General features: G+C 46.1%; 1 protein-coding gene across 1 annotated transcript; it reads right to left on the reverse strand.

The window, feature by feature from the left end:
• Positions 1-65: 65 nt before the first annotated feature.
• On the reverse strand, positions 66-11,350 carry riox1 (ribosomal oxygenase 1). Its single transcript, XM_063001702.1, has 15 exons — positions 11,271-11,350; positions 9,324-9,461; positions 9,076-9,239; positions 8,886-8,985; positions 7,417-7,530; positions 6,585-6,691; positions 6,073-6,180; positions 5,622-5,656; positions 4,728-4,906; positions 4,525-4,629; positions 2,628-2,769; positions 2,379-2,499; positions 1,886-1,985; positions 331-417; positions 66-235 (listed from the first exon to the last, which is right to left on the reverse strand). The coding sequence occupies exons 1-15, from the start codon at positions 11,334-11,336 to the stop codon at positions 167-169; spliced, it is 1,635 nt and encodes a 544-aa protein (XP_062857772.1). The 5' UTR covers positions 11,337-11,350; the 3' UTR covers positions 66-166.
• Positions 11,351-12,781: the final 1,431 nt, after the last annotated feature.

The raw sequence follows: 12,781 nt of genomic DNA on the forward strand, positions 1-12,781 counted from the left end.
CGGGGGAACTGGAATTGATAAAGGTAATCGATAAACGTTCATAATAATGAGAAATCACACGAGGCTTTAGGTCAGAAAATCATTTTTACTGGCAACATGAAGCCAAAACACGTTACAGTCTTTATTTTTACGCTCCAGCTCACACACAGCGAAGATTCTCCGCTCTTCACTCGGTCGATACATTTTGGGACGTGTGGATCAGCCCTTTCTGGAACAGCATTCGGGCCAAGTGAACCTGATGAGCCGAAATAAAAGCAGCACAGATCAGAAGACTGAGCAGAACTGATGAACTTAAGAACATGATTATTTTTGGGGGGTGGAGAACGTTACCTTGTCCTCGGCTCTGTCGCAGGGTAAACTGGAGACCGTGACGAACTTCGGGTACGAGTGGATCAGGAACTCCACCGCATCAGTGTACTGCAGAGACACGATCATACGATCACATGAGGATTTAAATTAAAGTAGGTAGATTAGAGGTAAAGGTCGCTGGTTCAAGTCCCATCACTCCCAGATCTGGCTCAGCGGTTAATATACAGGACCAGTAATCAAAAGGTTGGTGGTTCCAGCCCCGTCACTCCCAAACTGCCACAGTTAGGACATTAAAGTAAATGTAGCTCAGAGGTCTGTATACTGGTCTGATAATCAGAAGGTCGCTGGTTCAAGCCCCGTCACTCCCAGATCTGGCTCAGAGGTTTGATAATCAGAAGGTCGCTGGTTCAAGCCCTGTCACTCCCAGATCTAGCTCAGAGGTTTATATACTGGTCTGATAATCAGAAGATCGCTGGTTCAAGCCCTGTCACTCCCAGATCTAGCTCAGAGGTTTATATACTGGTCTGATAATCAGAAGGTCGCTGGTTCAAGCCCTGTCACTCCCAGATCTGGCTCAGAGGTTTATATACTGGTCTGATAATCAGAAGGTCGCTGGTTCAAGCCCTGTCACTCCCAGATCTGGCTCAGAGGTTTATATACTGGTCTGATAATCAGAAGATCGCTGGTTCAAGCCCTGTCACTCCCAGATCTGGCTCAGAGGTTTATATACTGGTCTGATAATCAGAAGGTTGCTGGTTCAAGCCCCGTCACTCCCAGATCTGGCTCAGAGGTTTATATACTGGTCTGATAATCAGAAGATCGCTGGTTCAAGCCCTGTCACTCCCAGATCTGGCTCAGAGGTCTATATACTGGTCTGATAATCAGAAGATCGCTGGTTCAAGCCCCGTCACTCCCAGATCTGGCTCAGAGGTTTATATACTGGTCTGATAATCAGAAGGTCGCTGGTTCAAGCCCCGTCACTCCCAGATCTGGCTCAGAGGTTTATATACTGGTCTGATAATCAGAAGGTCGCTGGTTCAAGCCCTGTCACTCCCACATCTGGCTCAGAGGTTTATATACTGGTCTGATAATCAGAAGGTCGCTGGTTCAAGCCCTGTCACTCCCAGATCTGGCTCAGAGGTTTATATACTGGTCTGATAATCAGAAGGTCGCTGGTTCAAGCCCCGTCACTCCCAGATCTGGCTCAGAGGTTTATATACTGGTCTGATAATCAGAAGGTCGCTGGTTCAAGCCCCGTCACTCCCAGATCTGGCTCAGAGATCTATGTACTGGTCTGATAATCAGAAGGTCGCTGGTTCAAGCCCCGTCACTCCCAGACTGCCACAGTTGGGACATTAGAGTAGATCTGGCTCAGAGAAGCTTCTCACCAGACTTCTCACAAGTGTGTCTGTGGGAATTTGTGCTCATTTAGTCAAGAGCATTTCTATGGCTGAGCAAGAAGGCCTCGGTCAATGTTCCGGTTCCAGAACTCCAGCGACTCCACTAAACAGCTTTAGGGTGAATCAGAACCCTGACTGTGAGCCAGGCCTTCACAATCTTCTCAATCAGGCTGTACCTCTGCTTTGATCTCCATGCTCTTGCGCTCCTCCTTGTGATAAACTCTGGAGTTGTCGGCGGTGTGGTAGAGGTGGATGGTCTCGCCGTCGCTGCACAACCTGTGGAGGTGAAAGGTCAAATCTGAGAGGGTTCTAGCCAAATTACTGAGGAATTTGTGGGTATACAAGTACTGACTGTAGCCAGACATGTCATGATAGGCGTGAATGCGAAGAGGATATTGAACACTGTACTGAGTTTACATCTGGAGAAAGTTGTGAGCGATTTTGGCTTTAAGGTAACTGGGATTAACACCCTCCCCAACCCCACCGCCCTTAGACGTAGCCGATCATGTCTGTATGGACGCCTGACCGGCCGATAGCACCCAGAGAACGTCATCGTGTTCGTGTTTTGCAAATCCTTCCCCGGATGTTTGTTCTGGAGATGGCGGCTGGCCTCGTAGGTACGACCACGACTGCAACAGCCGCTGCTGGGTAGTGGTGTAAAGAACACACCTGCAGATTCCTGCTCGGACCAGTCGGATTTTGGTTTGAGGCTTCACGAGTACGGCGGAGTCCACGACGTTTCCATCCTCAAACCTCACTGGGGCTCCGTACACACTGCTCGCGTACTCCTCTAAACACACACACACACAAAAGCATTCAACCGCTTTTGTTTATTCATACACTTCAAATGTACACACAAAGACTCCGCACATATAAACAACGTGAGCTTTCTGCATGTCTGCGGTCGTGTCGGTTTACCTGGAGTTAATGCAGGCGGCAGGCAGTCATGCAGGAACTCCTGCGCTTTCTGATCTACAGCGGCGTCCACCGGAGCGTAGGACACCAGCTTCTTTATCAAACCCCCCACATGAGACAGAAATCGGTCCCTGCGCGGATCCTCCTGTTCACACAAACGGGTCAAAAGAAAATGCAGAGGTTTTACACCAGTCTGAAAGCCCAGTTACACGAGTGTAGTTGGGGATGGGGATGTTTAACGTGTGCAACGTGGTACCCTGCTTCCACACTGGCATCGACTTCTTACTTTTTGTCGCCCAAATCGCTGAACGTTCATCACCCTGTGGGTTTAACAAAGCCAAGCAGTATCTACAGAGCGTATAGAGAAAATAAAATCAGACATGTTCCGTCTAAAAATAAAAATCCTGGAGGGATCCCGCTCTGCGTTTATTGTGTTTTGTTTGTTTTTTTTGTTTTTTTAATTTTAATAATTTAGCACGTCCAATTTCATCCCATCTATCATCCTCTCATTAGTGCGGATTCCTGCTCCTGATTGGGGCTGACGAGGCCGTTCCACGCCTCCTCCGAAACGTGCACAGCCAATCGACCGTCTTATCACCCACACTTGACGAGTGTAGCGTGGCAGAGTACTGTGCACGGAGGATCACACACTCCGCTACACCCCCTCCCGTCTCCATACAGGCGCCACCAACCAGCCAGCAGAGGGCGCGACCGCCCCGTTCCTGAGAGAGCATCCCCTACGGTCTCAAGTCCCGCCCCCCACCCGGACAACAGGCCAATCGTTGTCCATAGCCGCCCAGCTTCGACCGTGAAGGCAGAGCTGGATTCGAAACGACGCTCCTTCGAAATCCAGCCCTGGTTGCAGCGCGTGTCTTTTACCGCTGCGCCACCTGAGCGGCCATGTTTTGTTTTTAATGCTGTGTCTGCCCTCCGGACCATGTTCATGGCAGGAAAGGTTGTGATCTGTCTTTTATTCACTATTCCGCTTTATCTAGTGAAGTTGTGTCTGTCGTCCATGTATGTCCATTATACACAGATCAGCGATAACATCAAAACCACCTCCTTGTTTCTACGCTCACTATCCATTTTATCAGCTCCACTTACCATATAGGAGCACTTTGTAGTTCTGTGGGGGTCCTGACCACTGAAGAACAGGGTGAAAGCAGGTTAAAAAAGTATGTAGAGAAACAGATAACAGACAACAGTCAGTAATTGTGCTTCTGTATGGTAAGTGGAGCTGATAAAATGGACAGTGAGAGTAGAAACCAGGAGGTGGTTTTAATGTTCATGGTCTGTTAGGATCTGTTGTCTCTCGTGGTCATAAATAAGCTCTTCCAGCTCTAGTTGGAATAATTATCCAGAACAAAAAAAAAAAACTGTTACCGTTTCGCAGCGGTGGAGATGAAGTGCGTACCGCTCTGCTTAATGCTTAACATACTGGTAAATGCCACATGGCACTCTGAATTTTAAACGTTTAAAAGTTAAACTTTGCTTAAATATGTTCGACGTTCGTGCAGTCGAGTACAATTACTGCCCTGTGTCTGAGGGAGGAAAGGTGGGATACGGGACTCTCCGACATGACACTGCAACAGTGACTCCTACTGTCTGGTCGAGGTGCCTGCACGGGTGGTGGAGGAATACAGAAGGCACAGTGTGTTCCTCTACACATCAGAAATCTCACTGTACATTCACTTCTGGCTGGTTTAAAGCACGACAAGCTCGGGTGTCTAGCATGCAGTAGAGGATTCGCCAGATTTCAAGAGGGAACTGGATTTATCCAAACCGGGACAACATACTGGGTAAAAAAAAAAAACCCAGAAATCACACCGTCTTGTTGACGGATGCTATAAATGCAGCCTTACTGCGTCGCTTTACGATGGCTGGTCGGTTTGGAACTCACCTTGTCTAAGTTCTGCACCCCCATGTAGGTGAGGTAATCCAGAGGCAGTCCTCTTCTGAACTCCACGTCCTCCTCCATCGCCATCTCCAAAGCCGCTGGCATCACCTGATCACATAAAGAAAGTCAAAATCCCCATAGTCAGGTGTCCAGATACTTTTGACCCTACAGTGCATTCTTGTATTCTTTTCCAACCCCCCCGGTACCTTGAGCAGCAGATCCCCCCAGCTGTTCCTCTGATACGAGGAGACGGTGATGTGCAGTGAGTGAGCGTCGGGGAGGCAGTCGCCCTGATGGATGAAGCCGCGGGGGAAGTACAGCAGATCTCCCGCCTCCAGCACCACGTCCAGCACGGGCTCCCCGATCTCCGTCTGACTGAAATTAGCTAGAGAACACAGCACAGACTTCCATAAATAAAATAAGTACTTTTTAATTTATTTTACTATTTAATAATTTAATTACAACTTAATTTCATACTTTATATTGAAACTACACCATCATTCCTTATAACATGTCTATTTATCTATCTGTCTTTCTATCTAGCTGTCTGTCTGTCTATCAGTCCATCTATCTGTCTGTCTATTTATCTATGAATTATATCTATCTATAAAATCTGTCTGTTTTCTGTCTGTCTGTCTATCAATCATATCTATCTAATCTATCTATCTATCTATCTATCTATCTATCCATCTATCCATCCATCCATCCATCCATCCATCCATCCATCCATCCATCCATCCATCTATCCATCTATCTAATTTACCTAATCTATATATCTGTCTGTCTGTCTATATATCATCTATCTATCCATCCATCCATCCAGCCATCTATATTTTATGATGTAACCTGTACAAACACATCTGTACTGTTCACCCCCTATATCAAGGGACCCCCACAAAACCCCACTGACCAGATGATGCTTAAGTCATTAAGTGGTCAGTACCGCACCTAAGGGCTCACCTATTACAACCATCCATCTAATATACAGTCAAAAGCTGCCGACACATGGACTCCACAAAGTCCATTTGTCCTTCAATGTTTGTATGTTTTTTTATGGTTTATTTATTTATAACCGAGAGATGCTGCGAAAAGTGACTTACGACTCGACACAAGTGGCAAAACTTCTTCTTCATACCTACAGAAACACACAAGAGTCTCATTCAGTGCCGCTGAGTAATACTGGCCTCATACACTATATGGACAAAAGTGTTAGGACACCTGAACATGAACTTGCTGGACATCCTGTTCTAAAACCGTGTGTCCATTCAGTCAATAGAGTCAGAAAGGTCAGTCAAGCATTAACGTTTGAAGAAAAGACAAGGCCTGGCTCACAATCCAAGTTTAATTCATCCCAAACGTGTTGAGTTGGGTTAAGTGTTCACCAGGGCTCTGTTTAGGCAAATGGAGCTCCTTTCCACACAACTAGTCAAATCAAACCACGTCTTTATGGACCTGTTATCAATGGGTGTGGCAGAAGCACCTGAATTCAATCATTAGGAGGGGCGTCCACACACTTTTGGCCATGTAGTGTGCAGTATTCTGGAGACTCACCGTGGATTATACACTCTCCAGTGCTTCTTTCCCTCCAGCTGCAAAATAAAGGCTTCTATGTCATCGTAGTGAGGAGCGAATCCCTGTGTTCCTGCTGGTGTTAGATACCTGCGCGCGCGCACACACACACACACACACACACACACACACACACACACACACACACACACACACACACACACACACACGTCAGAGTTAAACACATAAATAGCATGTCGGACTACAAAGATGCACAAATATATTTCTTAATCCCAGCCGAAAAATGGGTTGCATTGAATAATAATAATAATAAATAATAATTAAATAAACTTATACGCGAGCGCCCCCTTGTGGAGGATTTATGTTACATCTTGTAAAGAGAGAGTAAGACGCACTGTGTTGCCTGGGTTGCGTAAAAAATCGTGTTAAATTGTTCTTTCATGTATTCATTTTTACTCGCTGTTTCTTTCTGATCATGGTTGCAGTGAATCCAGTTCCCCAAAACCCTTCACTCCGAGGTGTGTTATACTTACACGTTGGCTCCTGCCATGCTGCCGAACTTCTCCTGCAGGATGGACAGGACGTTCCACACAGTGGAGGAGAACGCCTGCGGGTTCAGCATCCTCAGCGAACATCCGTTCTGAGATCGAACACAAGAGCACAACCAAGATCAAACCATCAGACCTGGCTACAGACCCACACAAGAGCTTCATCACAGTTCCTGTACGTCAGCCAGGTGGAACACCAGGCGACCCTGGATCAAACGGCTATTACATGAAAAGAAAAAGCACTCATTTAACACCCGTTATACTTCATTATCATTATATATTAGATTTACGCTCGGTTTCGAAAGCATAATGATTGACACGGTCGGGTGGTGCGGCGATCTCAAGCTCTCGAGTTCGAATCTTCGCTGTGCTATCGTCCAGGCACGACAGTCTGTGCTTCAGAAACAAAGGAACGAACTCGTCATTGCTGCTGCAGTTGCGGCCTCTGCTGGCTGGTCGAGGCAACTGCACTAAAGATGGTTGATTCACAAATAGCGGTGCCTTATTTTTAGTACATAATACCCTGTATCTGGAAGGTGAAAAGAAGCGGTTGGCAAGTGCACGTGTAAAAGAGTGTGATACTTTTTAGTTCTGTATTAATTTGGAGATTAAATAGGACTAAATTGGGAGAAATAGAAAAAAATAATGGAAGTTAGAGACGCCGTCCGACCTTCATTCTCTCAAACACTGCCGACTGTGTTGGTGTGGACGCTCGGGGTCGAATTAAGCCACCCGGACGCCCAACATTATATCATGTATGAAAGGAACACATGCTAGAGATCTAGACCTTATACTGAGAGTAATATTCATACCGTACCTTATAGAAATCCCACACTGTGTAGGGCAGGGCTCTTCCTGGAGGACTGTGGGTCTCTCGTTTACCGTTTGTGTAGCTCGTCACGTCCAGGTTCACCCCGTATTGCACGTCGTTCTACAACACAGCACATGGAGGAGTTCTTTTAGTCCTGGGTCGAAAATAACATGATTAATTCGCTGGTATAGAAAGTCCTAGAACGTGAGTAGACTGTCACTTGGCCTTCTGGAAATCTCTCATTAATCAGCTGGTGATTTCTGTGTGCCCATATAACTAGGGCGAGTCTGACTGCACACATTTGACCGAGTTACGTAATGAAAGGTCAAGGAAGCTCTGCACAGATCTCAGAAAGATCACAGCTCAGGAACGTCATCCAGAGAACAGAAGATTTTAAGCCACTGTGGAAATAAACTAACGTATGTATGGAAGTGAACCCAACAACACTGTACCTACTGTTAAACACAGTGGTAATTAGTTTAGCATGATCGTAGCCACATTTACAATCATGGTGTTCAGCTGATGCAAATACAATCCAAGCAATGAGGGGTTGGGGCCTTGCTCAGGGCTGTTTAGTGAGGATGAGGTTTTCGTCATGTCTTTATACACTGATCAGCCATAACATTAAAACCACCTCCTTGTTTCTACACTCACTGTCCATGTTATCAGCTCCACTTACCACATAGAAGCACTTTATAGTTCTACAATTACTGACTGTAGTCCATCTGTTTCTCTACATGCTTTGTTAGCCCCCTTTCACCCTGTTCTTCAATGGTCAGGACCCCCACAGAGCAGGTATTATTTAGGTGGTGGATGATTCTCAGCACTGCAGTGACACTGACATGGTGGTGGTGTGTTAGTGTGTGTTGTGCTGGTTTGAGTGGATCAGACACAGCGGTGCTGCTGGAGTTTTTAAACACCGTGTCCACTCACTGTCCACTCTATTAGACACTCCTACCTAGTCGGTCCACCTTGTAGATGTAAAGTCAGAGACGATCGCTCATCTATTGCTGCTGTTTGAGTCGGTCATCTTCTAGACCTTCATCAGTGGTCACAGGACGCTGCCCACGGGGCGCTGTCGGCTGGATATTTTTGGTTGGTGGACTATTCTCAGTCCAGCAGTGACAGTGAGGTGTTTAAAAACTCCAGCAGTGCTCCATCAGCACAACACACACTAACACACCACCACCATGTCAGTGTCACTGCAGTGCTGAGAATGATCCGCCACCTAAATAATACCTGCTCTGTGGTGGTCCTGTGGGGGTCCTGACCATTGAAGAACAGCATGAAAGGGGGTAACAAAGCATGCAGAGAAACAGATGGACTACAGTCAGTAATTGTAGAACTACAAAGTGCTTCTATATGGTAAGTGGAGCTGATAAAATGGACAGTGAGTGTAGAAACAAGGAGGTGGTTTTAATGTTATGGCTGATCGGTGTAGATCTGTAATACAGTGCATTATGTAAGTGAATTACGTCTCTCAGGATGCGGTCGAACTCCGCCGTTGAGAAAAGTCTCTCGTAATAACGTTCGTCTCGGCGACTGATCAGCAGCGGTTTCTTCTCCCAATAATCTCTACCAGAGTAAAAAAAAAAAAACAGAATTTAATCAGGGATCAGATCAGAGGAGAACGTTCGTACGTCTGTGTGAGGATCAGACTCTGACCTGAAGAAGGTTTTGGATGGAATCGGGTGGACGATCCACTGGAACAGTCTGTTCGCTCGCTCTCGGCTGTTATCCACTTGAGCCAGGTCGGCGAGGAGTGCATGAAGTTTGGGGGGAGCGTCGACGCCCCCCGGGTCGGCCCCGTTCGACTGGTGCTGATCTTCCTGTACCATGATCAAACCGTTAGATTTAAAAGTCTGAAGCTTCAAAATCAAAAGTCAGAGAGTTTTATAGATGTGCAGACTTACATGGACAGGGGTTCCGGTAGTCCCGTCTGCCGTCTTTCTCTCCTTCTGGACCTTTTTTGTCTTCTTCTTTGCGATCACGGGAGGCGATAAACCATTCTGCTTTCTCTTCTTCTTTTTCTTCTCAGAAGAAGCAGAAACCTTCATAAACCCATAAAAATCGTGTGTGTATGACAGAATTAGAAAAATGTGCCACACACACAAATAAAATCAGGATATTTAATTATAATGACGCTGGTACAAGCGCACTCTGAGGGGGATCAGATTTAAACATATACGTGCTATTTACTATTAATCAAAAGATCACTGGTTCAAGTCCCACCACTGTCAGGTTATCCCTGTTGGGCCCTCGAGCAAGGCCCTTAACCCTCAATTGTTTAGACAGTACACTGTCACAATACTGTAAGTCACTTTGGATAAAAGCTTCTGCTAAATGCTGAACATGTAAATGTAAACTGTTGCTGCAAAAGGTGTGTCCCAATACTTTATGTCCTTATACAGTGTATTCAATTTCCTCGACTGCTCCCGTTAGGGGTCGCCGGCGGATCGTGATCCGCATTATTGATTTGGTGCAGTTTTTACGCCGGATGCCCTTCCTGACACGACCCTCCCTATTTATCCGGGCTTGGGACCGGCACCACAACGCACTGGTACCTACAGGACAATTGAATGTCTCCGATTAACCTGGCTGCATGTTTTTGGACTGTGTGAGGAAAACGGGGTACCCGGAGGAAACCCAAACAGACGGGAGAACATGCAAACTCCGCACAGAAAGGACCCGGATCGCACCACCTGGGGATCGAACCCAGGACCTGCTTGCTGTGAGGCGACAGTGCTACCCACTGAGCCACCGTGCCGCCCCATCTTTATACAGTGTATTATTTATAAGTTATTATTTATTATAAGTAATTAGTCTGGTGAGGGATTAAATTGAAACGTATAAACGCAGCGATCTAACATGCTAGTTCGCCACTGCCGAGATCTTTTGCGCTGGAGTTTGCATGTCAGTTGTGCTATTGACCAGTCGGGCGCCTAGACAGACACGACTGGCCGTGTCTCTGTAGGTTGGAGAGATTTTCTCACTCACACTCACACTCACACACACACACACAGAATTATTGTTATTATATTTACCAAACCTCATGCCACTAAAGCTACGTTTGACATTGAGATTCCTCATCACTGCTGCAGTTACGACCTCTGCTGGCCGACTGAAGCACCTGCACCTTGCAGGTACGAATAAGTGGTCCTGGTTGTGTGCGTATCAAACATGGATTCCACCCCTACCCTGACCGAGGAGAGCCGCTGACTATCATGCGCCCCGTCAGACATGAAAGCAGTCGCCAGTTGCTTCCTCTCACAGAGAGCCGCATCGCACACGGAGAGTCACGCACCGCTGTCTGTGAATTGTCCTTCTCTTATGCAGCTGCGTCAACCAGCCGGCAGAGGACGCAACTGCATTGAGAAACCCTATCGACCCCCCACCCTCAGACACAGCCAGTTGTGCAGATTCAAACTGGAGAGCTCGAGATCTCAGCTGTGGTGGACCCGACACCCTCCAACTTAAATATAAACAATAAAAATGCACTTGTGTGACCTGTTTTGATTTTAAAAGTATAAGAAAAGCCAGCAGTCAATTCGAAAGTATCAAAAGGATAACTGGAAAGCAGCAAGAACAGCAGTCAAACAGAAAACAATCAGCAATAAACGACACAGCATTCATCTCTGTTTCTACACCAGAAATGACCCCACGTACACCAAACCCCCAGTAAGGTATGGAAGTGGGAGCATCATGATATGGAGCTGCTTGGATTTTTGTCACCCAACAGCAAAGTGAGACGCTGGAGGAGAACATGCCAATACGCGTGCACGCTGTGATTGAAAATCGGTTGATATTTTAACCAATATCGATTTCTGAACTCGGTAAATGTTAGAAGAAGCTGATGGTACCTGAGTTGGAGAAGTTTTCGGTTTTATTGAGTGATAAAGAGAGAAAGCGGACTGGTTTCGTTCCATGCTGTTTCCTCTGTACGCATGACACCGGGTTGCCAGATCCTGCTCATAATCCCAATGCTAGACTCTCTCACGGTGGTGCAACCTTGTCAAAGGTTTGGTATGTTCTCCTTCTTTCCTCTATGATTGTTGAACCTCGTAGTTAGGATCAGCCTTGTTCCTGGGAGCTCTGGCATGTGGGCTGATTGTAGACAGTGGTTCACGACAATGTCCACAGTCCAGCAAGCTTTACATTCCTATAGGCTTTGAGGTGACGGTTTGGGTTTGCTTTTAAATAGATGCAGCCAAACTAGGCCTATGTACATGGGCACAGAGAAGTCACCAGCTCTGGAGCCGACCAGGGAGTATTCTTGTGAGATGTCCAAACCACCTCAACTGGCTCCTCTCAATCTGAAGGAGCAGTGGCTCTGGTACCTGGTACCTCTAACCTTACCCATTACCCAAAGTTCATGCCTTATGTGAGGATAGAAACTGACCGCTAGGCAGAGAGCTATGTCCGAGTCCCTTCTTCACCACCACAGACTGGTTTAATGACTGGGAAACTGCAGCCGCTGAGCCAAACCATTCATTAATCACTTTTCACTCCAACATGACATCTAGTGTTGTGCAAAAGTTTGGACACCCCTGTTCAAATTCATTTACATGCACAATATTACACACAACACAAGTAATTAAGGGGTTCATGCAAACTTGTGACTTCTGATGAAAAGTCACCCATCCAGACTTTAATGAAAACATTTTAGATCGAATTCAGATCTTAAAACTAATAATAATTTAATTAAAGTATCAGACATTCCATTTCCACTTTAAAATCAGGGTTTTATAGCTGCTTCATCTTGGACAAAGTGTGCAGTGTGTCTTGCATGGTCAGTTTAGAGCAGCCAGTCCATGTACTGCATTCAGCAGACACTTTTCTGCCTAAAAGACTTACTTGTGACCAAAGCCACTGCAACCAAGTGAAGCTTAGGGTGCTTGCTCAGGGGTCCAACAGAGGCATCTAAGCCGATGTGTGGCCTGATCCAGCACTGCTACCGTGCCTTAACTGCTAAGCCTAGTTTTATAAGTGTGAGGTGTGAGAAAATTCTGTGGAAACCTACGTGGACACTTGGAGAACGTGGAGAACGTGCAAATGTCTCATTCTAAACTGGTTCTAGGCATCATTATAAAGGATTTTACAAAACATGGCAACCCGGTATATGCATTTCTTCTACGTGTTAACGACTTTATGGTTGTTCATACTGCCACCTAGTACATTGTAACCCTAAATATCGCGTTTTGAACTGGCAAACATGTAAAATAAGCACATTGGCGAGTTCAATTTGATTAAATCTGTGCGTACAAAATAAAATTAATGACAAAAAAAATCACAAAAAAACACACATTACTTAATTACTGTGAACGTTATATTTGAATATTTGGCAACCGCTAGGTGCCGCTAATTCACCGCG

The sequence above is a fragment of the Trichomycterus rosablanca genome, chromosome 9 (assembly GCF_030014385.1).
Source record: "Trichomycterus rosablanca isolate fTriRos1 chromosome 9, fTriRos1.hap1, whole genome shotgun sequence".
NCBI lineage: Eukaryota > Metazoa > Chordata > Actinopteri > Siluriformes > Trichomycteridae > Trichomycterus > Trichomycterus rosablanca.